This window comes from Oncorhynchus tshawytscha, linkage group LG24 (assembly GCF_018296145.1).
Source record: "Oncorhynchus tshawytscha isolate Ot180627B linkage group LG24, Otsh_v2.0, whole genome shotgun sequence".
Classification (NCBI taxonomy): domain Eukaryota; kingdom Metazoa; phylum Chordata; class Actinopteri; order Salmoniformes; family Salmonidae; genus Oncorhynchus; species Oncorhynchus tshawytscha.
In genome coordinates this window covers 12,391,889-12,418,119 of record NC_056452.1, presented here as the reverse complement: position 1 = coordinate 12,418,119, position 26,231 = coordinate 12,391,889, and the positions used below count along the sequence as shown (strand labels likewise).

The following is a 26,231-nucleotide window of genomic DNA, read 5'->3' as shown; positions in this document are numbered from 1 at the left end:
AGAGAGAGAGAGAGAGAGAGGAGAGAGAGAAGAGAAGAGAGAGAGAAGAGAGAGAAGAGAGAGAGAGAGAGAGAGAGAGAGAGAGAGAGAGAGAGAGAGAGAGAAGGGAAAAAAAAAAAAAAAAAATGACTGAATGACACTGTAGAGGTACACTGACCCCAAAAAATAAAACAAACATGTACCCGCGTGAGAGACTCTGAAAGAGTAGCAGAGGCACACAAGGTCTTATCTGTTGACATGGAGTCTGAGCTTGTTAAACTCATAAAGAATCTCGCGGACCAGTTTCATGGGCTTAGAAGCCTCAAATACAGAGAAGTTGCCCACAAAATTGGCACATCCTCCCCTGTCCCGGACAACTGGTCGAGAAATGGATGTGTAAGTGATATTATCTGAATGAAGGCATACATTTAAGATGTACAATATACCACATCCCCATTCCATGAAATAAACTTTCACCTACCAGCACCCTCGCGGGACACCCACTCCGACTTACCCCAAAGCGGCTCAACGCACACTGTCCCTACGCTCAACTTAACCCAAGAGACCACTTTTTTGGACAAGCGGCCTTTTCAAAACTGTAATGTTTACATGAATACTGCTTATTTTCTGGGATACACGACATCATGCAATATAGGTCGGCATCTGTGTTAGAAAGAACACTATATTTCCCTTAACGTAGCGATGCTGAATGTAAGACAAATGGCTCAACATACTATATTTACAGTAGGGAAGAAGTTGGATATGTGCAAACTAACAACACATGTCAAATATCCTAAACATGCCAGAGTAGCCTAAACATGCAACTATCAGAGATCTAAGGTTAGGACTATAAACCACTATAGTCCCTAGCCTACATGCTATCGGTCTGACGTCTGTGTTAAAAGGACGATGATTCATTCGGAGGCCTGCAGGCCACCGTAGGAGCCACAGAACGCTGAGTCGTGTACCAGGAAAAACATTGGCAGTGAGTGTTCATGTGGCTAAAGGAGCCTCTCCCTGCTGTTAAAACATTAAGATGCACACGCAGCACGGAAGGTGCCAAGACGCATCAAGACGCATATTCCCGAGATCAAGAAGACGGCACGCTGAATCACACGGCGATGCTTCTAAAACACACCGACCTGTGCACCCCGTGAAGCACTTTCCAGCTAAGTCGTGCTTCTTTGAAATGTGCAATTGAAATAATATGTCCAGAATATCTACTTCAATTCCAAATGTAAGTGATCACTGTTTAACAAAACAGTTTGAATTTAGGCTAACCAACCTACAATAATGACCTGCCACTATCACTCTGTCAAAACCCTGCTCAACAAACCCGAGGGAACTCATACAAAGACTAGCCTATGCTATTTCCTCTGTGCGCTGTTGGTAGTGGTAGGATTCTGCATCCTGAACCAGTGGAAAGTACTGGAAGCACCCCGGCAGTGCACAGTCAATGGAGACAAATTGATTCGTCACCCGACCCAAAAAGCCACTTCTGTTGCCCTCGACACCGTGGCAGACAGCGGCACATTGGCCCCTGCCCCCATTATGCCCCAGAAGACTTAGCCAGCCAGCCAGCCAGCCAGCCAGCCAGCCAGCCAGCCCCCCCCCCGCCGCTCACTGGCTCTGCAGTTCAGAGGTTTACACCGCCCCTGTTTGTTGTCAGGTTTAGCCAGCAACTGATAACATTTTCCTTTGCTTCACAGCAGTTGGGAGTGCTTTCAGCGTTGACTGACCTGCAAATAGAGAGGCCTCTTTTAACTTGAGTTCCAAAAGCCACTCGCCGACAACACAGGACCTCGGTGAGACGGCAGCGTATAAGAAATGGGATAAACATGTACAGTGTATGTGGCGCGTATCCACTTTCAGCACACGTGGGAATCAAAGGAAAACGAGGACGAAGCAGATGACTCATCGTGACACGTGCAGAAACAGGACAGACTGCCACGGCGAGACAGACAAGACACAAACAGTCCCACGCTGCGTTTAGTGTCCCTTCAGCTCTTCTCGCCAGGGCCAGCTGTTTTGAGGCCTGTTGTGATGGCGACATTGCAACACAGTGCTGGTCTGACTGCCTCTGATGGAACCGTGTTGGGTAATTCTCAAGGCTGGGCCAATGCCAATGCCTGAGAGCACTCTACTGCAGTCGCAGTCACAGTTCACGGCTAGGCTAGTCCGGCTAACAAAACACACAGCACTCCAGCTGTCTGAGTCTCTATAGAAACCTGAATCAATACTGGGACATTTGAATAGGGAGAGGGAGTGACTGGCACGATGCTACAGTCAACCTACTGATCGTGGCAATAGATGGCTATTGAATGGCTATTGAGCCAACATGACAGTGGCACACTTATTGAACCGCCATGACATAGAAACAGTGGCGATAACGTTGACACTGGTTTATTGTACACTGGTTTATTGCCAATACAGCCCGTTGAAACGTGTGGCGGTTGAAATATGTCCGAGGAGAAAGTGGTGATTCGCCTGGCGCTCCAAGGCACCCAAGCGTTCAGTTAAAATCCACCTGTCTGCCTACTGTTTGAATCGTGCTGTCATTTAGCCGTGGCGATTTAATGAAAAGTAGAATGGAACATAATCAATATGTTTAGTGTGCTCTGCATGCTCCTAAAAGAGAGTTAATGACCATGTTTCCACCAGACAGGGCTTCACAGAAAAAGCTAAACATGCCAGCACGCCTCAGTGTTGTTAACCGGTCTGAAATGCTAGTGGACAGGCACATATTTAACATATTGTGACGTGGAATCTACATGGGGGACGGGGGACGGGGGACGGTTGTTTTGAGGGTAAAATTTCAAACCACATGATAATGTCATCATGGTAATACATTTTCAACATAGACAAAATATAGAAAATACGTTGGAATTTCTACCTGGGAAACAATGTCAGACCTTCAACGTAATATCCACTATTAGGGGGGGGGGGACTATAGGCTGGGCAGCACCTCATACTGGATAGTTGATCTCGCTACAGCTATCCTTTCGGTCTCCCATCCAGGGTTTTAACCAAGCCCATCCCTCCTAAGCTTTCATTTGTCACTGACTATATGTGCTATGGTGAGAATGATCGGAGAGAAATCCCCACTATTAGAATCACTGCTGCTATTGAAGTCATTCCAAAGTGTAGGTTCAACAGAGAAAACGTCATGTAACCATACTTTATCACTCATAGAAATGGCAATTATGCTGTTTCGGCATATATAGTGTTTGGGAAGTCAACAACAGCTATTGTTTAAATTCAACCCAGGTTTCAACAACAACAACAAAAGAATAGACCGCACATATAGGCCTAGGGTTTCACGCTCTGGTTGACTTCAAATGGTATCTACAACTTAAATAATACATACACTGTATGTTGGATTCAGCTAAAAATAGACCACACATATAGGCCTAGGGTTTCAAGCGTTGCTTGACTTCAAATGGTATCTACAAGTTAATAACACATATGTTGAATTCACATCTCCAGGTCAGGTTAAGAATTGAAGTTAAGGAATAGGATTGAATCAAATCAAAGTGTATTTAAAGTGCATTTGAAGTTTGACGTGATTCTTTAACTTCGACTTCTTTGTTGTTGAAATGGAGACGTGAATCCAACATACCAATGACTCATTTGTAGACAAACTGGTATTAAAGCCAGACGGTGTGGCACAGATGGAGCTAACCAAGCAGGAGATACATCTCCTTCAAAATGTTGATATTTGGTTTCGTTGTCAACCAAACTCAATTCAATATTACTTTTGTAAAACAGTCAAATGGCCTGTGAAAGCTTAAAACCTTCAAATGAGCAACACATCCATGGTCACATTTTGAGGTTACTGTAACAATAAATGCCCTGTTTAATCATAGGAAGCGTGCTTGTTCAGGGTCGCAGGTCTGTGGAAACCTTCATAATTGCTATAATAACCGGCGCAGAATCTCAAACGGTGTCGATCACTTGCACCATGTACTTTAAATGTAATCTCAACTGCCATTCAGGTCATTTGGTTGTGCTATTAGACGAAGCACAGTAATAGCGCATTAAGTTAATGTATAAACAAACAAAAATGTCTGACATTGTATTCCCCTTTGACCTGTGTTATGCTATGAAAATGTTTGAAAGCGCAGTGATAACACATTTGGGAATTCAACAAACTTTTGGCTGTCTTTTTGAGTGGGTGAAAATAGGCTGGAATCTCATTGATCAACGCATCTTAACAAATATTACCCAATTCCCCACGTTGAAAAGACGTGGTGTGCCCAGTGGGTTGGGACTATTTCTTAACAGTGTACTGACACGTTTTTGTCTATCACTTAAAACCTCAATAGATTATGGAGGGACAATGTCTATCTGGATGGATGTCTTTGTCCGTATACTGTCTAAATACCATTTTTGCTCCACTCTCATATAGCTTCCGTTCTTGATCTACTTTTCGGTGACAAGTCATTAATGAAATAATGGCTAGGCAGTGGTGGAAAATGTACACAATTGTCATACTTGAGTAAAAGTAAAAATACCTTCATAGAAAATGACTGTAACCCAGACTGTAAAAGTGAAAGTAACCCAGAAAAACCCTACTTGAGTAAAAGTCTAAAAGTATTTGATTTTAAATATACTCAAGTATCAAAAGTAGATGTAATTGCTGAAATATACTTCAGTATCAAAAGTAAAAGTAGAAATGATTTCAAATTCCTTATATCAAGAAAACCAGACTGCACAATATTCTAGTTTTAAAACAAATCTACAGATAGCCAGGGGCACAGTCCAACACTCAGACATCATTTACAAATAAGTGTGTAAATTGGACCAATTATTTTTTACACCACGTGGCTAGGAGATATGCCTCTACAATGTTGTGGTCATCTTAGCACTCTTCGGAGTGGTCTGACGACTCCTGGTGGTCCCTGCCCCCAGTCCACCTGGTCGTGCTGCTGTTCCAGTTCTGCCTGCGGCTATGGAACCCTGACCTGTGCTACCTTGTCTCTCTCGCGCTCTCGTCGCAAACCGGGAAGTTCCATGGCATCAATCCGCTAAAGAAGGGTCGGAACCCAGTGTAAAGCTGTGACGCCTCACAACATGTCAAACAAATCAAATGCCTTGCTTGGGCGGAGCTCCAAAGGTGCTCACCAGATTAGTGCCGTAGGAGCCAAAGTCAATAAAACAAGCACTGCTGACTAAAAAACAAACGCTGTTTGCAAGAGGAGGGAAATGGATGTTGCGTATCATGTTTAGCCAATCAGGTTGCAGCAGTCTGTTCTTTTTCCCCTGGTATTTCAAAATAAAAAAGACTGCTGCAACCTGATTGGCTCAATGCGATACGCAACATCCGGGTCTAGCATTAGCTACTCTAGCATGGTGGTGGAAAATGGTGTTTCATAAAGAATGTATACATATTCTCCCCTGTTTTCTTCCGCCTTCTCACCATTAAATAGAGTTAAAGACATTCTGCGGTCCATTTGTATACTTTGTAGCCAGTAGTTCTGAAAGCAGCGCTCACGATCCAAAAGAGGCCTCTGAAAATTGCGTACTACGTCACATTTGTGCACCTCACCTCGCTCTTGGACGTGCCTCTTTGCTAGCTGTCACTCGAGTGGCTGAAGCTCATTGGTTGAACTCAAATTGCTAGGGGGCTGGATCACGTGGGGGATAATGTGTAGAAAATGGGGCCGCATAGCTTCCAGATAAACGGTCGCTTTAAAAACTAGGGATTTCGTGGCTAACTGAGGTAAGACTGTAATTCTGCTCATAGATTGTAAACGTATGAACTACACATTAACACATCCAGCCCAAACCGGGAGGTTTAAATAAGAATTAGCAGTCACCAATGTTCCGGAGCATGTCTTTAAGGAGGAAAATGACACCTTTTGCAGCCTAAATGAAGAACGTTTAATGTACAAACCGGCCCACGGGGGGATACGAATGTATAGCAGGCTGCATGGATTCCCTTTGGACGGTAAAATGAAATGACTCATTATCGCCATCTGCCAGCCTTTGGACTACATACACGACAACTCTCAAAATATGTCCTACCCGGACGGAAAACAGTGATGCACATGCCTGTAGAAGAGTCTACCTTCTACAGGCATGTGGGGAGAGGGTTGAAATGTAACAAACAAATCAAAATACCAGTGGACCATTCAAACCGTTTTTGCAAGACAAAATTCTCCAGCGACATGATTTTGAAGGTACGGGAGCTCGAGCCTACACCTTCTATAACCACTGTGGTTATTATTTGACCCCGCTGGTTACCTCTGAACGCACTCTTCTAATCTCCACCTGGCACAGCCAAAAGAGGACTGGCCATCCCTTGGAGCCTGGTTCCCCTCTAGGTTTCCTCCTAGCTTCTTGCCTTTCTAGTGAGTTTTTCCTAGCCGCTGTGCTTCTACATCTGCATTGCTTGCTGTTTGGGGTTTTAGACTGGCTTTCTGTACAGCACTTTGTGACAACAGCTGATAAAAAAAAAGGGCTTCATAAAATACATCATTTGAAGGTATTTTAGCATCTCGTGTGAGGCTGAGGCAGTCATGAGGCACCCTGGGGGAGATAGATTCACTGCACGGGGGGAGAGTGTGCTTAGCCGACTCCACCCTCCCTAAACTAAGCTGTGCCGCTCGATGCTCCCGCTGATTACATTTGCTTTAGGGAAGCGGATAATTGCTACTACTCTACTCCCCCGTTTCTAAAAATAAAATGCCCCGTGTTCACCTTAGCGTGCACATGGGTAGCACCACAGCCGCAAAGGAAAAAAAAAAAAAGGGGGGTATGGTGCACAGGGGAATAGAAGTGAGGAGAGGGGGAAGAGAGAAGGGGAGAACAGTAGCACCAGGGACAGAAGGGAATAGAGGAGAGTGGGAAGAGAGAAGGGGAGAACGGTATCACCAGGGACAGAAGGGAATAGAGGAGAGGGGGAATAAAGAAGGGGGGAATGGGAAGAGAGGAGGATGACGGTGGGATGGGATATTGGGAGTGAGGGATGAAAGAGGAGAGATGAAGGGATACATTTAGTCTAGATGTTCAAGAGGAGGAGACGAGAGGCTCTCCAACATCCTTCCTGTATAAGCCGGGCTTCCCACCCACGCTCCCAAAGGTGAACCCGCAACTCGCAGAGCAGCATTTGACATAAATAATGCATGGTAGAGCCAACGTTGTACCATTATAAAAATGACACGATACCATCCACATGGAATGAAATGCATATGTGTGAGTGACAACGTAATACATTTTTTCGGGCCAAACATTTTGCTGGGGGGCACCCCCCCCCACCCCACCACCACTGTTCACCCAAACAGGCAGTTGCCACGGGTTACATCAAGCTGGCTACGAGACCAACCAAAATCAGACCAATCAAAACGCTTTGCGCTAGAGTACTGAACCAAAATGACCCGTTGGGTCTTTTAGTATTTAAAGATGAGCACGAGGGGTGGGGCAAAGGGACATCACTCTACATTAGGTGTTTTAATCTGGAGATTAGTTTGTAATTACAAAGGGTAATTAGGGTTTCTCCATTAAGAAAAACCCTTGATTATTTCTTCCAGACTGACATTTATGCTGGTTAATGAAAATTCATTGTTTCTTGATGGGGGTCAGCGTCATTATGGTTAGAGAATCTAAGCTTTTCTTAGCCATTTGAGAACTTTCTAACCTCTTGTAATCTTGAAATAGTTTATTCAAATGGTTATTTCTAAGTTTACTTTGAAAAATGTCAATATAAATGTAATTGTTCTGACTGAGGTTGATTTGTATGCATTGACTGACGCCATTGCAAAAAAAAAACAAACACATTTCACTGTTTCAATTTATCACCTCTTAAATAAAAATGTATTATGATGCACGGCTCCTTGTGTGAACTGAAGACTGAAAACAGACTGGCAGTGTCTGTGTGAGAGAAAGAAAAGCCAGAGAGACAAATTCTTTATGCAGATCAGAAAGTGTTCCCGGGGCGGCATGGTGTATTAGCGTGAAGTTGCCCCTAGACACTGATCTCCAGTCAGTTTAGCATTTCCCCCCACTAATGGTTAAGGTTAGGATTGTGGGAGGGGAAGCTGATCCTAAATGTGTATAGCTCACTTAAAACACCTTCCTGGACGTGATCGAGAGATCCTTATGGGCTTTTATAACCCTCGTGCGCCACACATATTGCAATGATAAATATGATACACACAGACTCTGGGCTTGCGAGCAACTTACTCACGGACAAACAAAACCCTTTCACATCGGAGCATTTTTAAAGACAAACAACCACTAATTAGAAACCATTATGAGAGATGGAAAAAAAAAAAAAAAAAAAAGTCATCTGACTCGGGAGATTTGTCCTGGTTTCAGAATGACTATTTGGGATAAACAGAGACGTTCGGGACTGCCGGTGTAACCAAGGGACAAACGTTCACCCCGTGCCCCATTAAAAATCAACTAATGAGCAGACAGAAACTACGACAACAAAAGCCTATTAGGGTCTCTTGGCAGATCGGCGTTGCCTGCTAATCACTGGGACCATGGTAAAGTAGCCGGAGAATTAGAAAGCTGTATTGTGCCGCTTGGCAGTTCACAGTTGCAGTGTGACGCATATAAAACGTCCTGACTGCATTTATTATTCATGGCACCATGAAATATGCTCTTTGGGAAACTCGTTGACTGTTCATCTCTCCTGAAAGTGATGCTGACGTGTCAGTTTCAAACTCTTTGGAAACTGATGTAAGTTGCTCGGGTATGATGTCAGTTCTCTTGACATGTGCTCTTTAAAAAAGACACTATTATCTTTTTAAAAGCATAAACACAATCCATTTCCCAACCCCCGGGTTCCCAGAGTGACTTACCTCTCGACAGAAGGTGGTGATGTTCTCCCAGAGTTCCTTGGCTTCGCCTTCGTCGTTGCGCCGCCGTGCCTCCACGTGCATGCTCTCCCTCCTCTTCAGTGGCTTGGCCACCTTGCGCAGCGTCAGGTACTGCTGGGCTGTGTGGCATGCCGCGCAGTTCTTAGACTTGACGTCGTTGAGCAGCGTGCACGCCGGACAGCCCCACTGCTTCTCCTGCAGTAGCGTGCACGAGGAAGAGGAGGACGAGGAGGACGAGGAAGAGGAGGTGGTGTTGGTGGCCGAGGGCGAGGGGTAGACCCGGGCTTGTTTCCGGGCCTTGTGTCCAGAAGACGATGAGGAGGAGGCTGAGGAGCAGGAGCAGGGGCCGGGGAGACCGCAGTGCGGGCAGCAGCGAGAGCTAGGCTCCTGGAAGCCATGCAGCTTGGAGGAACCGCAGGCCGTGCACTTGGCCACCCCGGTGGGGTTGCGGAGGGTACATTTGGAGCAGGCCCAGGTGCTGAAGTCCGGACTGGATGGGCTGGCCGGAGTGAAGCGCACCGTCTCGCAGCCCACCAGGTCGATGAGGTCTGCACCGGCCCGTGACGAGCGACATGCCTCGCACTTGGACGAGCCGCTAAGGTTGGGCAAGGAGCATCCTGGGCACTTCCAAGTGGGGGGCGATGTAACGGGGGCGTGGGAGGTGTGATGGGGGTGGGGGCCGTCCTCCTCCTCCAGGATGCTGAGGCGCTTGCTGGGGAAGGAAGGCTCCTGAGGCTGGGCTTGCTTAGGCTTGGCAGGGCGGAGTGGAGGGCAGGGCGGAGGGGGCGCGTAGGCCGTGGAGGGCGAAGTGGGGCTGGGGGCGTTGAGGTTAGGGTTGGGTGGCCGCCCTGGCGGGGGCACCTCTCTCCTGCTGCGGGGCACTGGGTTGTTCTGGAGAGAAGAGAAGGGCGTGAAAGGGGAGGAGAGTGGCGTAGGAGGCAAGTTGGTGTCGGGGGGCTCCTGCGGTTCGCAGGGGGCGGCTGCGGGGGGCGAGTCGTCAGTCAAGTCTATGAGGAGTGGAGGGGCGGAGGCCCCTGCTACGTGGACGGGAAACCCTAGCACGGGCGTGCGAACCTCGGGCACCACCAGCGCCTCGGGTGGGATCTTGGGCAGCGACAGTTTCCTTGGTCCCCCGCAGGCCGAACACGACAATGCAACAGGAGTATTATGAAGCGTGCATCGCGGGCACGCCCAGCCTGAGTGGTGGTGCTGCTGCCCCTCGGGTCCACCCGGGCCACTCAGGCCCCCCACCTCCCCGTTGCTCTCCGACCTCCTCAGCGCCTCCTCCTTGGCCGGCTGCTGCCCGCGGGGCTCCAGGAGAACCATGGGAGTCATGACTGGCGCCGGAGGCTGCGGCGGCGGGGGCAGGAAGCCGTTGGTGGTGGCGGCCATGGTTGTGGTCGGCGTGGGGGTGCCCAACGAGGGTCCGAAGCCACAGACGGTGCAGGCGCCGGAGCCCTGGGGGTTGTTGAGGGTGCAGCGGGGGCAGGCCCAGCGTTGCTGCTCCTCTGTGCTGCTCAGCCTCAGGATCTGGTTGAGGTCGGGTTTCTGGCGCGGCGCCTCGCAGATGGAGCAGCGTGGCGCCACCCCCGAGTTCAGGAAGGTGCAGCGGCCGCACGACCACTCGCTGCCTTGCACTGCCGCCGCCATGGAGCCCGGGGACTGAGAGTGGCTGTATGAAAGAATGATAGAAAGAGAGAGAAGAGGAGGACAAGTGGGAGATGGGGAGCAGAAGTTAAAAGGGAAGTTTTGGATAAGTGAGGGGGTGAGGAGAGAAGATGGAAAGAGAGGGGGAGAGGAGAGAGAGATTAGCCAGTGCAGTGGAATCAAAATCTCCCTCTTCAGGGAATTGAGGGCAGTAAATCCATGCACAATGCCCCTGTGATGAGAGGAGCCAGCCAGACAGCGAGCCAGCCAGCCAGCCAGTCAGACAGACGAAGCTGCCGCTGGTACTACTACGGGAGAATACGGAGTGAATCCTCTCACAAACACATACAATCCTCTCAGAACCATCCACCTGACTGACACTTATCGGAATGGAAAAAAGCTGGGACCTTCTGATCTAGCACCTCCCATCATCCTCTCTCTGGTCAATGTTAATGGAGAGGACAGGAGCAGAGTGTCAAATAGAGTACAAGTCAGGATCAAAGCAAAAAATGATTTCCAAATGGGCACGGACGGTTCTGTGTTAGCATTTAAGATTGGGGCTTTGGGCCAGCTGATATGAAGAAGAACTTCTGATCCAGGTTTATCCTCCTGGATCAAGATCCCTGTTGCCTAAATTGTTTTGTGCATTAAAAAAAAGCACCCCTTGTGTGCACTTCCGGTAATACAGTATACCCCGGTATGGTACAGAAAGGATATAATGTCTGAAAACCTGGATACCACCCAAACCTAACTAGAATAACTAGTATGTGTTCAAACGAGGATAGCATGTCCTAACTAGAATCATGCAGATGTGTTCATACGGCCCGTCCTAGGGGACTAGCACTGTTGGCCACCTCTAGACTGTGCCCAGGCTGATGGAGGGACTGTGGGGCCCCTGGGGACACTCGACATGGGGTGCTGTTCGAGCGGGGCCCATAAATGCCACTGTCATTCAAAGCGCTCATGTGTGAACACTGCAACAGGGAGAGAAATGGACAAAGTGCTAAGAGCAAATGCCACTATCACCACGCCAAACTGCCCCGGCTGCCCCATTGGCTGGCATATCATCAGCTGACCCAGTGGTTCTCGAACCTCTCCCCGGGGACTCCCAGTCGTTCCATGCATTTGATCTATTCCAGAGCTGGCACACCTGATGTTTAAATGCGTCAACTAATCATCAAGCCTTTGGCTTGTTGAATCAGGTGAACTAGTTCAAAGCAACAACTCAACTGTGAAATGTCTTGGAGTCCCCGAGGAGAGGTTTGAGAACCACTGACCTGACCGACTCCGGCGCTCGCTGGCCCCGAGAACATCTATGATTATTAATAATACAGCATTTATAGTGTTGCATGGTATACTGGTACCACGGTAATATAACAGCACCGAAACGTCACAATACTTATGATACCAACATTTTAGAACACTGTACCTTTCAGTGCCGTTTTATATGATACTACCATATTTTTCAGCCCTTACCGATCTAAATAAACTGCTGGCTCCTGTTATAAAAGGTTTATAAAGTCAGTCTTGTTGAAATATTTTGTTGAATTTAAGTCAAAGCCACCAGCCTCTTGTATGCGCAGGTCCAATAATATCTACTTGACTTTCATGCACATATCAGGTGTGGCAGCTGTAATCAGCCAGCCCTCAACAAACTTGCTTCTCTCCACATCCCGTACTAGCCCTTATTCACCTGCTTCTTTATGCAACCCCTACTAGCCCTCACCCACCTGCTTCTCTATGCATCCCCTACTAGCCCTCACCCACCTGCTTCTCTATGCATCCCCAACTAGCCCTCACTCACCTGCTTCTCTATGCATCCCCTCCTAGCCCTCACTCACTCACCTGCATCCACAAATAGCCCTTAATCACTCATCTGCTTCTTTCCGCATCCCTACCAGCCCTCACTCACTCACCTGCTTCTCTATGCATCCCCTACTAGCCCTAACTCACCTGCTTCTCTCCGCATCCCTACTAGCCCTCACTCACTCACCTGCTTCTCTATTCATCTCCTACTAGCCCTCACTCCACTGCTTCTCTACGCATCCCCTACTAGCCCTCACTCCACTTGCTTCTCTCCGCATCCCCTACTAGCCCTCACTCCACTTGCTTCTCTCCGCATCCCCTACTAGCCCTCACTCCACTTGCTTCTCTCCGCATCCCCTACTAGCCCTCACTCCCCTGCTTCTCTATTCATCCCCTACTAGCCCTCACTCCCCTTGCTTCTCTATGCATCCCCTACTAGCCCTCACTCCCCTGCTTCTCTATGCATCCCCTACTAGCCCTAACTCACCTGCTTCTCTCCGCATCCCTACTAGCCCTCACTCACCACCTGCTTCTCTATTCATCTCCTACTAGCCCTCACTCCACTGCTTCTCTATGCATCCCCTACTAGCCCTCACTCCACTTGCTTCTCTCCGCATCCCCTACTAGCCCTCCACTTGCCCCTGCTTCTAGCCCTATGCATCATCTCCTACTAGCCCTCACTCCCCTGCTTCTCTATGCATCCCCTACTAGCCCTCACTCCCTGCTTCTCTATGCATCCCCTACTAGCCCTCACTCCCCTGCTTCTCTATGCATCCCCTACTAGCCCTCACTCCCCTGCTTCTCTATGCATCCCCTACTAGCCCTCACTCCCCTGCTTCTCTATGCATCCCCTACTAGCCCTCACTCCCCTGCTTCTCTATGCATCCCCTACTAGCCCTCACTCCCCTGCTTCTCTATGCATCCCCTACTAGCCCTCACTCCCCTGCTTCTCTATGCATCCCCTACTAGCCCTCACTCCCCTGCTTCTCTATGCATCCCCTACTAGCCCTCACTCCCCTGCTTCTCTATGCATCCCTTACTAGCCCTAACTCACCTGCTTCTATGCATCCATTACTAGCCTTCACTCACCGGCTTCTCTCCGTGCGCATCTTTTCCTCCATCAGTTTAAAAAATAGATAATTTAGCAGTAATGGCGAGCGGGGCTGCAGACCCAGACGAGTCCTCTGTTGTTATATTTGTACATCCGTTACATTGGAGCTGCGAGCAATGTTGATAGATGCTATAATTTCATTGCCCGTTGTAACCAAGAGCACTGACCAGTTTGTGTAGACTTTGCAAGTTCACTGTCATGCAGCCTCTAAGTGCTAGAGAGGGAAACGCGTACAGCTTTACAGCACAGAAAACAGCTGGTCTCTACCCTTAACGGTTAAAAGAAATATCACCCATATTACCCAAGATGCCTTTTCCCCCCCTCTATCGGGATTCACACGCATGTTTATATTATGCAGTGTGAAGTTAAATTCAATGTGCTGTAATTGAGTAGAAGTGTGAATTTCAGAGAACGTTTAGAAAATAGGAACAAGTGTCTGGGCGAAGGGGCGAACAGGATGCTAAGCCATTGTTTCTTTTTGAATGTTCACCGTTAAATCGCGATACTACTCGGTATTCATGATACTTGGCCTGGTACATATCATTTGTAAAATGTTGGTATCGTGACAACACTACAGCGTTATACATTGTCAATGCACGGTCCAGTGGTGTTATACAGTAGGAAAATACATCTCTCACCCTTTGTCTGTGTAAAAGTGTAGTAGAATTGACTGGAGGCTACATACTTTCACATTGCCAATGAAACGGTGCCTATGGCGGTACAGAAACAACAGCGTACGTCCGATTCGGTTCTTTGTGATGATCATTGTAAAATGCACATGAAGCGGAACTGACTGTAGGCTACATCCTTAGAGGTGTGTATCTTCCCTTTTTAAGACGATTCTGTGCACTCCTTTGAAAAGCACTGCGAGTCTATATTCCTTGTACTGTGTGTTTTATGCAATAGGGGAATATGAAAAACCTTCTCTCTTTAAGATTGACAGCCATTGGACTGGCCCGGGTAGATCCCACTGCTGTACTACAGCTCCACTGAAAACACCATGTGTCCTGGCCAGCTCATTGTCCTTAGTTCAACTCCATTAAACCCTTTCAGGGCAGGGACACAGCTTAAAAACCCAAGGGGTCCTTTTAGAGACCGCTCTCTCTCTCTCTCGCTCTACTCCTGTTCTAGCCATGGGTCCCAGAGGTTAGGGAAGGGTCATTTTATACTGGGGAGGAAGTGGGAGAGGAGGAGTGACAAGAGGGTGGAGTGCAAATGCTGCTGTCGTGCTGTGTGTGTGTCCACTAGTAGCCTGGGGCAGCGTGATGGGGAGGAAGTCACATCGCTTTATGTCAGACGCCATTAGTGATCAGCTCTCAGCACTCTACTCACCAACAGGGAATGGACTTAGTTACTACCCGGAAAGTATTTCTTTTCCATTTTTGTAACCTTTATTTAATGGAAAGTTAACCCTCCAAACACAGAAAGAAGTTAGGAAAACGCTGGCCTTGGAGCCGAGTAAAAGAGAGCCTGATTAAGTCATCTTAACCATAAGAACACTAACCTCCAGGAAGACAGTACCTGAAGGCCACTGCGCAAACATTCCTCTTAAAAAAATATAGAATGTAGGGGAAGACATTACTAAAACACTAAAGATGATACGAGGTTTGGGAAATAGGCCCATCTCTAAAAGCACTAGGCTAACTCAGATTGGAGTCCAACTCATATAACAAACATAGTTCTGGGCGAAGGGCACTTTTCCCTAAAACAATGACAGCAGAAACTGGATTCGTGCTAATCTGTCCTCACATTAGAGGTCTTCACGGGTCCAAAAAGACCACAGGTTAGTCGAGGTAATTTGTAAAGTGAATATGCATAGATATTAAACAGCGAGTAGCAGCAGTGTAAAAACAAGGGGGCGGGGGTAGGTGGCCATTTGATTAATTGTTCAGCAGTCTTTTGCTTGGGGGTAGAAGGAGCCTTTTGGTGCTAGACTTGGCGCTCCAGTACTGCTTGCCGTGCGGTAGCAGAGAGAACAGTCTATGACTTGGGTAACTGGAGTCTTTGACAATTTTTTGGGCCTTCCTCTGACACGCCTAGTAAATAGGTCCTGGATGTCAGGATGTCACTACCCTCTGTAGCGCCTTACGGTCAGATGCCGAACAGTTGCCATACCAGGCGGTGATGCAACTGGTCAGGATGCTCTCGATGGTGCAGCTGTAGAACCTTTTGAGGATCTGGGAACCCATGCCAAATCTTTTCAGTCTCCTTAGAGGGAAAATATGTTGTTGTGCCCTCTTCACGACTGTCTTGGTGTGTTTGGACCATGATAGTTTGTTTGTAATGTGGACACCAAGGAACTTGAAAGTCTCAACCCGCTCCACTTCAGTGCCGTCGGTGAGAATGGGGGCCTGTTTCAGCCACACTTGTTGCTGACAGGTGTATAAAATAGAGCACACAGCCATGCAATCTCCATAGACAAACATTTAAAGTTGTAGATACATACACTACCATTCAAAAGTATGGGGTCACTTAGAAATGTCCTTGTTTTTGAAAGAAAAACACATTTTCTGTCAATTAAAATAACATCAAATTGATAGGATATACAGTGTAGACATGGTTCATGTTGTAAATTACTACAGTAGCTGGAAACAGCAGATTTTTTTATGAAATATCTACATTGGCCTACAGAGGCCCATTATCAGCAACCATTACTCCTGTGTTGTGTTAGCTAATCCAAGGTTATCATTTTAAAAGGCTAACTGATCATTAGAAAATCCTTTTCCAATTATGTTAGCACAGCTGAAAACTGTTGTTTGATTAAAGAAGCAATAAAGCTGGCCTTCTTTAGACTACTTGAGTATCTGGAACATCATCATTTGTGGGTTCGATTACAGGCTCAAAATGGCCAGAAACAAAGAACTTTCTTCTTAAACTCGTAAGTCTATTCTTGTTCTGAGAAATGAAGCCTATTCCATGCGAGAAATTGCTATCATTTGTTTTTCAACAGGACAATGACCCAAAACACACCTCCAGGCTGTGTAAGGGCTATTCGACTGGGAGAGTGATGTAATGCTGCATCAAATTACGTGGCCTCCACAATCACCCGACATCAACCAAATTGAGATGGTTTGGGATGAATTGGACCAACAAGTATTGAGCATATGTGGGAACTAGAGGTCAACCGATTAATCGGAATGGCCGATTTCAAGTTTTCATAACAATCAGTAATTGCCACAATTGCACACCGATCATGGCCGATTACATTGCACTCCACGAGGAGACTGCGTGGCAGGCTGACTATCTGTTATGCGAGTGCAGCAAGGAGTCAGGGTAAGGTGCTAGCTAGCATTAAACGTATATTATAAAAAAGAATCAAATCTTAACATAATCACTAGTTAACTACACATGGCTGATGATGTTGCTAGTTTATCTAGCTTGTCCTGCGTTGCATATAAATCGATGCGGTGCCTGTTAATTTATCATTGAATCACAGCCCACTTCGCCAAACGGGTGATTTAACAAGCGCATTCGCGAAAAAAGCACTGTCATTGCACCAACGTGTACATAACCATAAACATCAACACCTTTCTTAAAATCAATACACAAGTATATATTTTTAAACCTGCATATTTAGTTAATATTGCCTGCTAACATGATTTTCTTTTAACTAGGGAAATTGTGTCAGTTCTCTTGAGTTCTGTGCAACAGAGTCAGGGTATATGCAGCAGTTTGGGCCGCCTGGCTCGTTGCGAACTGTGTGAAGACTATTTCTTCCTAACAAAGACAGCCAACTTCGCCAAACGGTGGATGATTTAACAAAAGCGCATTTGCGAAAAAAGCACAATCGTTGCACGAATGCACCTAACCATAAACATCAATGTCTTTCTTAAAATCAATACACAGATGTATATTATTTTAAATTCATGTTAGTTGGCAATATTAAACTAGGGAAATTGTGTCACTTCTCTAGCGTTCATTGCATGCAGATTCAGGGTATATGCAACAGTTTGGGTCGCCTGGCTCGTTGCGAACTAATTCGCCAGAATTTTACGTAATTATGACATAACATTGAAGGTTGTGCAATGTAACAGCAATATTTAGACTTATGGATGCCACCTGTTTGATAAAATACGGAGCGGTTCCGTATTTCACTGAAAGAATAAACGTTTTGTTTTCGAAATGATAGTTTCCGGATTTGACCATATTAATGACCTGAGGCTCGTATTTCTGTGTGTTATTATATTATAATTAAGTCTATGATTTAATAGAGCAGTCTGACTGAGCGGTGGTAGGCAGCAGCAGGCTCGTAAGCATTCATTCAAACAGCACTTTACTGCGTTTGCCAGCAGCTCTTTGAAATGCTTGAAGCATTGCGCTGTTTATGACTTTAAGCCTATCAACTCCCGAGAAAAGGCTGGCAATCTATCAGAACACCCAATAGTCAAAGGTATATGAAATACAAATGGTATAGAAAGAAAGTCATTTTTTTTTGTGTGTGTGTGTAATATATATATATATATATATATATATATATATATATACACACAGTGGGGCAAAAAAGTATTTAGTCAGCCACCAATTGTGCAAGTTCTCCCACTTAAAAAGATGAGAGAGGCCTGTAATTTTCATCATTAGGTACACTTCAACTACGACAGACAAAATTAGGAAGAAAAATCCAGATAATCACATTGTAGGATTTTTAATGAATTTATTTGCAAATTATGGTGGAAAATAAGTAACTGCAACGCTGCTGGGTTTTTCATGCTCAACAGTTACCCGTGTGTATCAAGACTGGTCAACCACCCAAAGGACATCCAGCCAACTTGAAACAACTGTCAGAAGCATTGGAGTCAACGTGGGCCAGCATCCTGTGGAACGCTTTCGACACCTTGTAGTCCGTGCTCCTGACAAATTGAGGCTGTTCTGAGGGCAAAAATTGGTGCAACTCACTATTTGCGGACAGCGGTACACCATTTGAGTATGGCTTCTATATGGCTAAGTGGAGGAGCCCCATACTAGGGAGTGAGAGCATGTTCACACACACACAGTCACACACACTTGCTCTTCACAGCCCTGTATGCTTCCACTAGGAGGGGAGGAACTGAGGATGACAACACAACAACAAAAGGGACACAGGTTTTTCAGACAGAATTCCCTCTCTGGCCATTTTAATAACTGTCAGATCTTCTCCATCACCAAAAGCTAAACTGTCAGCCAAGGAGTGCCACTGTCAAATCAATTGATTTGGTGCTCACTGGAGCAACGTGATGATGAACTCATTAAATGTTACTCGTCCATAGCAGCCGTTGAGGGATTCCTATTGATTTTATCACAATTTTTAACGGTCATCCATTACGGGATTCATAATAGTAAGAGTGGCTCATTATTTTGCAGTGAAGCATTATTAAATCGAACTAATGGAGAGATCATGATCTGGCTTAGCCTACACACACACACACACACACACACACACACACACACACACACACACACACGGGTGCACCCCTTCTGTCCTTGGCCTTGTGTTTAGTGGAGCTGTTCTAAAAGTGCCCACTTCAGCTCCTTAGTGTGGCGGACCTGGGCTCTGGGCCAAGTGCTCACAGTGGCAGAGAGAACTGCAAGATGACTGCTTTCCTGCACAAAACCCCTGCTGCGTTCACATTTGTTTCCACTGGCCACCCTGCAGCCAAGCTGCCCATTATACTCCTCCTCATCTTCATTCACTGTAGCCCTGAGGAGATGACGCTAGATGCATCACTGACACTGGGTTCTGAACCAATCACAGAGCATGTCAGTGAACTAGAAAAGAGGGCAAAACACCGCCCTCCTGTAATGAGGAGATGGAAAGGTAGATGGAGTGAGGTTAGGGTTACTGGTTAGGAGTAGGGTGAACAGAGGAATGAATATTAAATAGTGGGGCAGATTATATCCAGAAAAGGTAGTGAACACTATGAATAAAGGGACGAACAAAGACGGGAGCAGAATAGTCTGCAATGGAAGGACCGGATAAGAGGTCAACGGTTGAGGGACGGAAGGCCAGGTTAGAAGCGGTCTGGTCAGTGCTGCAGGCAGCGATGATGGAGTATGCCACCATAGCCGGCTGGCTGTGCCCCACATTCTGAGCGTCGGTGTGAGAGCCAGTGAGCCGAGCCGCCAACGGCTTCCCCCGCCTCGCCGTTAGACATTTGGCCTTTGTGTGACAGTCATTAGCGCTGCCTTTCCAAGGTTGGCCCACAGCCCAGTGCCTCAGCCTGTGGAGAAATATTACCCTCCTTGGCCACCGGGGGAACTGTTTGTTTGTTTCGATTCTTCACAACATTAAAAAAGGGACAAACGCCAACACCAAGGGACTGGCCTAATCATACTAGCCTTGCCAAGTAAGAAAAAAAAGACAGGCCTAGCCCTAAATAGATAAACGATTGCACAGTATTGCTCGCATACTTTTGCATATAATGTCCCCCTTTCCAACAATAGTGATTCAGCAGATAGACTATTATTTTTATTTACTTGACATTTACTTCTTAGAATTCAGAGTAACAGTTTTTTTAGTAACGTCTGCATAGTCACATGTTCAAAAGAGATGGTCATTTTCCTTTAACTAGGTACACAATGAATATATACTTTCCCACCCTTTTTTTTATTACTCAAAGACGGTGAGCAGGATCTATCTAAGTGGTGTGGGAGAATGTTTTGGTTGCAACGTAAATTAAATGTACTGCCTCTTAAATAGCCATCCCTATGAACCATATTCTGGGAAAAAAATAAAGCATCAGTTTTTTGCTGTGGATTCTCCAAACCTCTATTATTCTGCGAAAACAAGAAGATGGGGAAACCACAGCGCATTTTACAAAGTAAATATGCACAGCAGTATATACAGTGCATTCGTAAAGTATTCAGACCCCTTGACTTTACACATTTTGTTACGGTACAGCCTTATTCTAAAAATTATTACATATTCCCCCCCTCTATCTACTTTACAATACCCCATGATGACAAAGCGAAAACCGGTTTAGACATTTTTGCACATTTATTAAAAATAAAAAACAGAAATACCTTATTTACATAAGTATTCAGACCCTTAGCTGTGCGACAGGTGCATCCTGTTTCCATTGATCATCCTTGAGAAGTTTCTACGACTTGATTGGAGTCCACCTGTGGTAAATTCAATTGTTTGGACATGATTTGGAAAGGCACACACCTGTCTATATAAAGTCCCACAGTTGACAGTGCATGTCAGTGCAAATACAAAGCCATGAGGTCAAAGGAATTGTCCGTAGAGCTCCGAGACAGGATTGTGTTGAGGCACAGATCTAGGGAAAAGTACCAAAACATTTCTGCAGCATTGAAGGTCCCCAAGAACACAGTGGCCTCCATCATTCTTAAATGGAAGAAGTTTGGCGAAACTGAGCAATCGGGGGAGAAGGGCCTTGGTCAGGGAGGTGAACAAGAACCCGATGGTCACTCTGACAGAGCTCCATAGTTCCTCTGTGGAGATGGGAGAACCTTCCAGAAGAACAACCATCTCTGCAGCAATCCACAAATCAGGCCTTTATGGTAGAGTGGCCAGACGGAAGCCACTTCAGTAAAAATGCACATGACAGCCCACTTGGAGTTTGCCAAAAGGCACCTAAAGGACTATGACCATGAGAAACAAGATTCTCTGATCTAATGAAACCAAGATTGAGCTCTTTAGCCTGATTTAAAAAATAAATACAATTATTTCCCATCTATTTAACCAGGTAGGCCAGTTGAGAACAAGTTCTCATTTACAACTGGAACCTGGCCAAGGTAAAGCAAAGCAGTGCAACAACAAGCATCACGTCAAGAGGAAACCTGGCACCATCCCTACGGGGAAGCATGGTGGTGGCAGCATAATACTGTGGGGATGTTTTTCAGCGGCAGGGACTGGGAGACTAGTCAGGGTGAGGGAAAGACAAACGGAGCAAAGTACAGAGAGATCCTTAATGAAAACCTGCTCCAGAGCGCTAAGGACCTCAGACTGGGGCGAAGGTCCACCTTCCAACAGGACAACGACCCTAAGCACACAACCAAGACAACACAACAAAGGATTTGGGACAACTCTCAATGTCCCTGAGTAGCCCAGCCAGAGCCCGAACTTTAACCCGATCAAACATCTCTGGAGAGATCTGAAAATAGCTGTGCAGCGACTCTCCCCATCCAACCTGACAGAGCTTGAGCGGATCTACAGCGAAGAATGGGAGAAACTCCCCAAATACAGGCATTCCAAGCTTGTAGCGTCATACCCAAGAAGATGAGGTTGTAATCCCTGCCAAAGGTGCTTCAACAAAGTACTAAGTAAAGGGTCTGAATACTTATGCAAATGGAATATTTCCGTTTTTTTGCAAACATTTCTAAAAATCCAGTTTTTCCTTTGTCATTATGGGATATTGTGTGTAGATTGACGAGGAAAAAAACTATTTAATCCATTTTAGAACAAGGCTGTAATGTAACAAAATGTGGAAGAAGTGAAGGACTCTGAATACGTTCCGAAAGCACTGTAAGCCTCCTCTACACTGGCTGCAAAACAAACAAACAAAATCCATTCAGACACAAAGAGAAGAAGGACCAGGACAGAGACAAGGCAACCATTCTTCAGAGGCTTGTGCTTATCATGAAAGAATAAAGCTTGATGAAAAAAAAGCACTTGCTGGATGTTTCATAAATCAGTGGCTTGTTCCGAGAGAGCCCTCGTCTGGGACACAACGCTAAATGGGGTCGCTCTTCAGATGACTCGGATCTCCTTTGTTGTGAATCATCTCTCACATAAACGTCAAGGACGTCTCCTTTTAACTAGCACTGCTTGACAGTTCTTTTGATAATAAGGCCTTTCAACAACAACAAAAAAATGACATCAAATGTGACGTCGGCTTCTACTGCAACAACACTTGAGGATATAAGGGAACAGCTAGGCCGAGCAATAGAGAAATGGCAGTCTGGAATTTCTGGACATGTCTGCTAATCATGCAGGATGCTAATCCATATAGCCTATACGTGGCAGTGATAATTAGCTGCACCGCTAAAAGCTTTTCCTCATAGGTTCCTCTGTGGCTGGCTACAGGGCATTCTGGCCCAATCATTGGGTGGATGTGGTGGTGTGCTGTTCCCAGCCTCAGTCCCCTGGGGGGGCTAGCTGCTGGTTAATAATTCAGGCAATCCATTAGGGCTGTGACGATACCACAATCGCAATATTTTGTTCCATGGCAAAAAATGAAAACACATAGCAGACCCAACTCTTTGGTCCTTTAAAAACCTGTTGTATGTAAAATAGGTCATGCATAGCTTGGAATATAAATGAAAAGGTGACTCTGGATGATAACACGCTGATGCTTGTTTCCAACATGAGGGCTGTTTCCCTAAAGAAGTTCAATCTGCTTTGGTGTTTTATATCCGTGCCACGATACTAATGAGTATTGGGACACTGGTATCGTCCAGGCCCTACAATCCATACAGCACGGCTGCTAAGGACAAAAAACTGTCACTGCGGCTGGGACGCAGGGTCTGACAGCAAGGATCCTGGTGTTGGGGGATTTTTATATATTTAAGTATGAAGTGTAGAATCAGGGAAGAGGCAGGACAACGACATAAAGGCAAAATAAGAAGTTATTTACATTGCCTAGGAGCAAGATTTTGACAGCTAGAACAAATAAAGGCATAAAAGCAGGGGTTATAGCAAGAATAACTAACTGCACCGCCCTCAACCTCAAGGCTCTCCAGAGGGTGGTGCAGTCTGCACAGCGCATCACCGGGGGCAAACTACCCCTACATCACCCGATGTCACAGGAAGGCCAAAAAGATCACCAAGGAAAACAACCCGAGCCACTGCCTGTTCACCCCGCTATCATCCAGAAGGCGAGGGCAGTACAGGTGCATCAAAGCTGGGACCGAGAGACTGAAAAACTATCTCAAATTCATCAGATTGTTAAATAGCCATCACTAACATTGAGTGGCTGCTGCCAACATTCAGACTCAAATCTCTAGCCATTTTAATAATTGAAAATTGGATGTAATAAATGTATCACTAGTCACTTTAAATGTTTACATATCCTACATTACTCATCTCATATGTATATACTGTATTCTATACCATCTACTGCATCTTGCCTATGCCGTTCGGCCACCGCTCATCCATATATTTATATGTACATATTCTTAATCATCCCTTTACACTTGTGTGTATTAGGTTGTTGTGAAATTGTTAGATATTACTGCACTGTCGGATCTAGAAGCACAAGCATTTCGCTACACTCGCATTAACATCTGCTAACCATGTGTATGTGACCAATACAATTTGATTTGATTTGAATAAACTCCACGACTGAAACTTAAAAAAGTGGCAATTATGTAACGTTTCGGGCAACCCGACCAAATTCACATATACATTTGAGTTAAAGATCCAAGGCCGGCGCCAGAACAAATCAGTTGGAAGGGCATTTGATTTCTATAGGCGGGCACCTTTTCCCCACCCTTTTGCAATACATGTATCTATAGGTGTGTTATAGTAAAGACCATAGGTAGCTCGGGAGTTTTATGTTTGGGGAAGCTGACAATTTAGCCTACTACTTCCAACTTGCTGCGTGCCATTTCTGCTTATTTTTATATGCACACATTCATGGAACAGTTTCATTTCAATAATAATATTTTCATTGGTCAAAATTATCGTCACGTGGATAATCATAAAAATAGGAGAATAAACATAGAAAAATAAACATATTGACAAACCATGATCCATTGGCAGCTAAAGAAATGAGCGCATGGAACTCAGAGATAGCCTATAGGCTAATGCAGCAGTAGGCCTATAATATCAGAATGATAATTCAGGTTCATTCAATCGCATAAAAAAAAGAAGACAAAACTGCATGTATGAACTACACATTGACACATCCATCCCAAAGCAGGAGGTTTAAAAATCTTTTTAAAAAGACTTACTAGTGTCAACGTTCCGGAGCAATTTGTACATGTATAAAACTGCAAGTTTGACCAATTCCAGTCCCCCACGGGATCATTTTTATGTAGGACTGAGAAGCTCAGTTCCGGGGACTTTTTAAAAAGGACATTCTTCTCCAAAACAAATCAAAATTAAAATGATGCTGACACCAACCGAAATATCATTTCCACCTCCAGAAATTAGCCCAATAACATATTCGTACAAAATGTTACTAAACAAATAAATAACATATTGGACCATGCATATACCCTATGCATGGTCTACATTATCAGACGTGCTATTAGCAACAAGCATTATCACCTGTAGCCCAACTAATGCAGCATAGTGGCTATAAAATGTACATGGGCTGAAGCATGGTTTGCCCATCTGCATTTACCCCATTGGACACAACATCCTGATTGTTATTACTCTGAATATATGGAGTATTATTCAGTCAAAAAAATTATAATAATTGGTGCAATTGAAGGGTGGTAGAGAAATAAATGGAAAACTGGCACCCCCCCCCCCTTTTTAAAACAAAGGCTAAAACAGCTTTAAAATACATTTGCCAGAAGTGCTTTCCAAAGTATTGACTGCTTGTCAGAATACCTATGGCTCTCGAGAGGATATTTCCCTAGCAATGAAAACACAACAAGCTGACTAGGTAAATAGGTCAACTATTCTACTTTGGGGTTGTCTGATTTTGTTAAGACTAAAATGACATGGCAAAAATGGTAGCACAGGAAAGTTACATCCTGCGTTATATAGTATAGGCATTGCTTTGCTCGCGGCTAGAGCAGGCGGCACACCGCTGTTTAAGTTGAGCGCTGCTGTGCTGCGCATTATATAGGATTTTATCCCCGTCATCTGAACATCAGCAACAATCATGCATGTCAGTTCAGTGCACATAGCTTAAAAGTGAATATAAAATATTTGAGAACACATTTATTTGGGAATACATTTTGTAGAACAGACATGCTTCTGTATTAGGCTGTGATCTCCATACCCAAACTTAACCCTCCTGCATAAAAGGATACATCATATCTGAAGATGGAGGCCTGACTTCAGTTTCTAACCCTTCACTACTTTATTATGGTATTTCAGCATTGGTGGGCACTGGGGCTAAGACAGCAGAGGCCCAGTCATGGCGAGCTATGCCCACATAAGAATGGAGCTTCAGCAGGTAATTAGCCCGAGTTACCTTCGCTTAGTGTAGCCGACGCTGGAGGAGACACTAAGGGGTAAGGTCACACTCACAGGGAAATGATGGGTACAGCTACCATCTGCCAGAGGGACACTCTGTGTAGCTTCCCTGAGGGAGATGAACTTGAAGATGTGGTAGTGGCTTCTTTCACACCTCACAGCTATGGAAATTAATCACTTACACTTACAGCACACTGACCAGTAAGCTCTTTATAGTGATTTTTAAAATTATTTTTTCCCTCTGGGGGGGACTTTTTATCCCCAATTTCATGATAACCAATTGGTAGTTACAGTCTTGTCAAATCGCTGCAACTCCCGTACGGACTCGGAGAGGTGAAGGTCAAGAGCCATGCATCCTACAAAACACGACCCCGCCAAGCCGCACTGCTTCTTGACGCACTGCTTGCTTAACCCGGAAACCAGCCGCACCAACGTGTCTGAGGAAACACCGTATGGCTGGCGACGAAAGTCAGCGTGCATGCACCTGGCTGCCACAAGGAGTCGCTAGAGTGCGATGGGACAAGGACATCCCACCAGGCCAAACCCTCCCTTAATACAGGCGACGCCGTGCCAATTGTGTGCCACTTCAAGGGTCTCCCAGTCGCGGCCGGCTGCGACACAGCCCGGGATTAAACCCAGATCTGTAGTGTCGCCTCTAGCACTGCGATGCAGTGCCTATTACCACTGCACCACTCGGGAGGCCCCTTCATAGTTATTTCTGCTTTACAAATGAGTAAAGCAAGTGGTTGAATCAATGGCCAAATATCCT

The 26,231-nt window shown here is 45.6% G+C and overlaps 1 protein-coding gene across 5 annotated transcripts in view; it reads right to left on the bottom strand.

Moving 5' to 3' along the window:
* capn15 (calpain 15) overlaps positions 1–26,231 on the bottom strand; it is a 70,220-nt gene that overhangs the window by 19,889 nt on the left and 24,100 nt on the right. For all 5 annotated transcript variants that reach the window (XM_042305325.1, XM_042305324.1, XM_042305326.1 and 2 more), the window contains exon 2: positions 8,790–10,479. In XM_042305325.1, coding sequence (XP_042161259.1) covers positions 8,790–10,457 — 1,668 coding nt within the window. In that variant the 5' untranslated portion in view covers positions 10,458–10,479. The remainder of the gene's footprint in view (positions 1–8,789; positions 10,480–26,231) is intronic.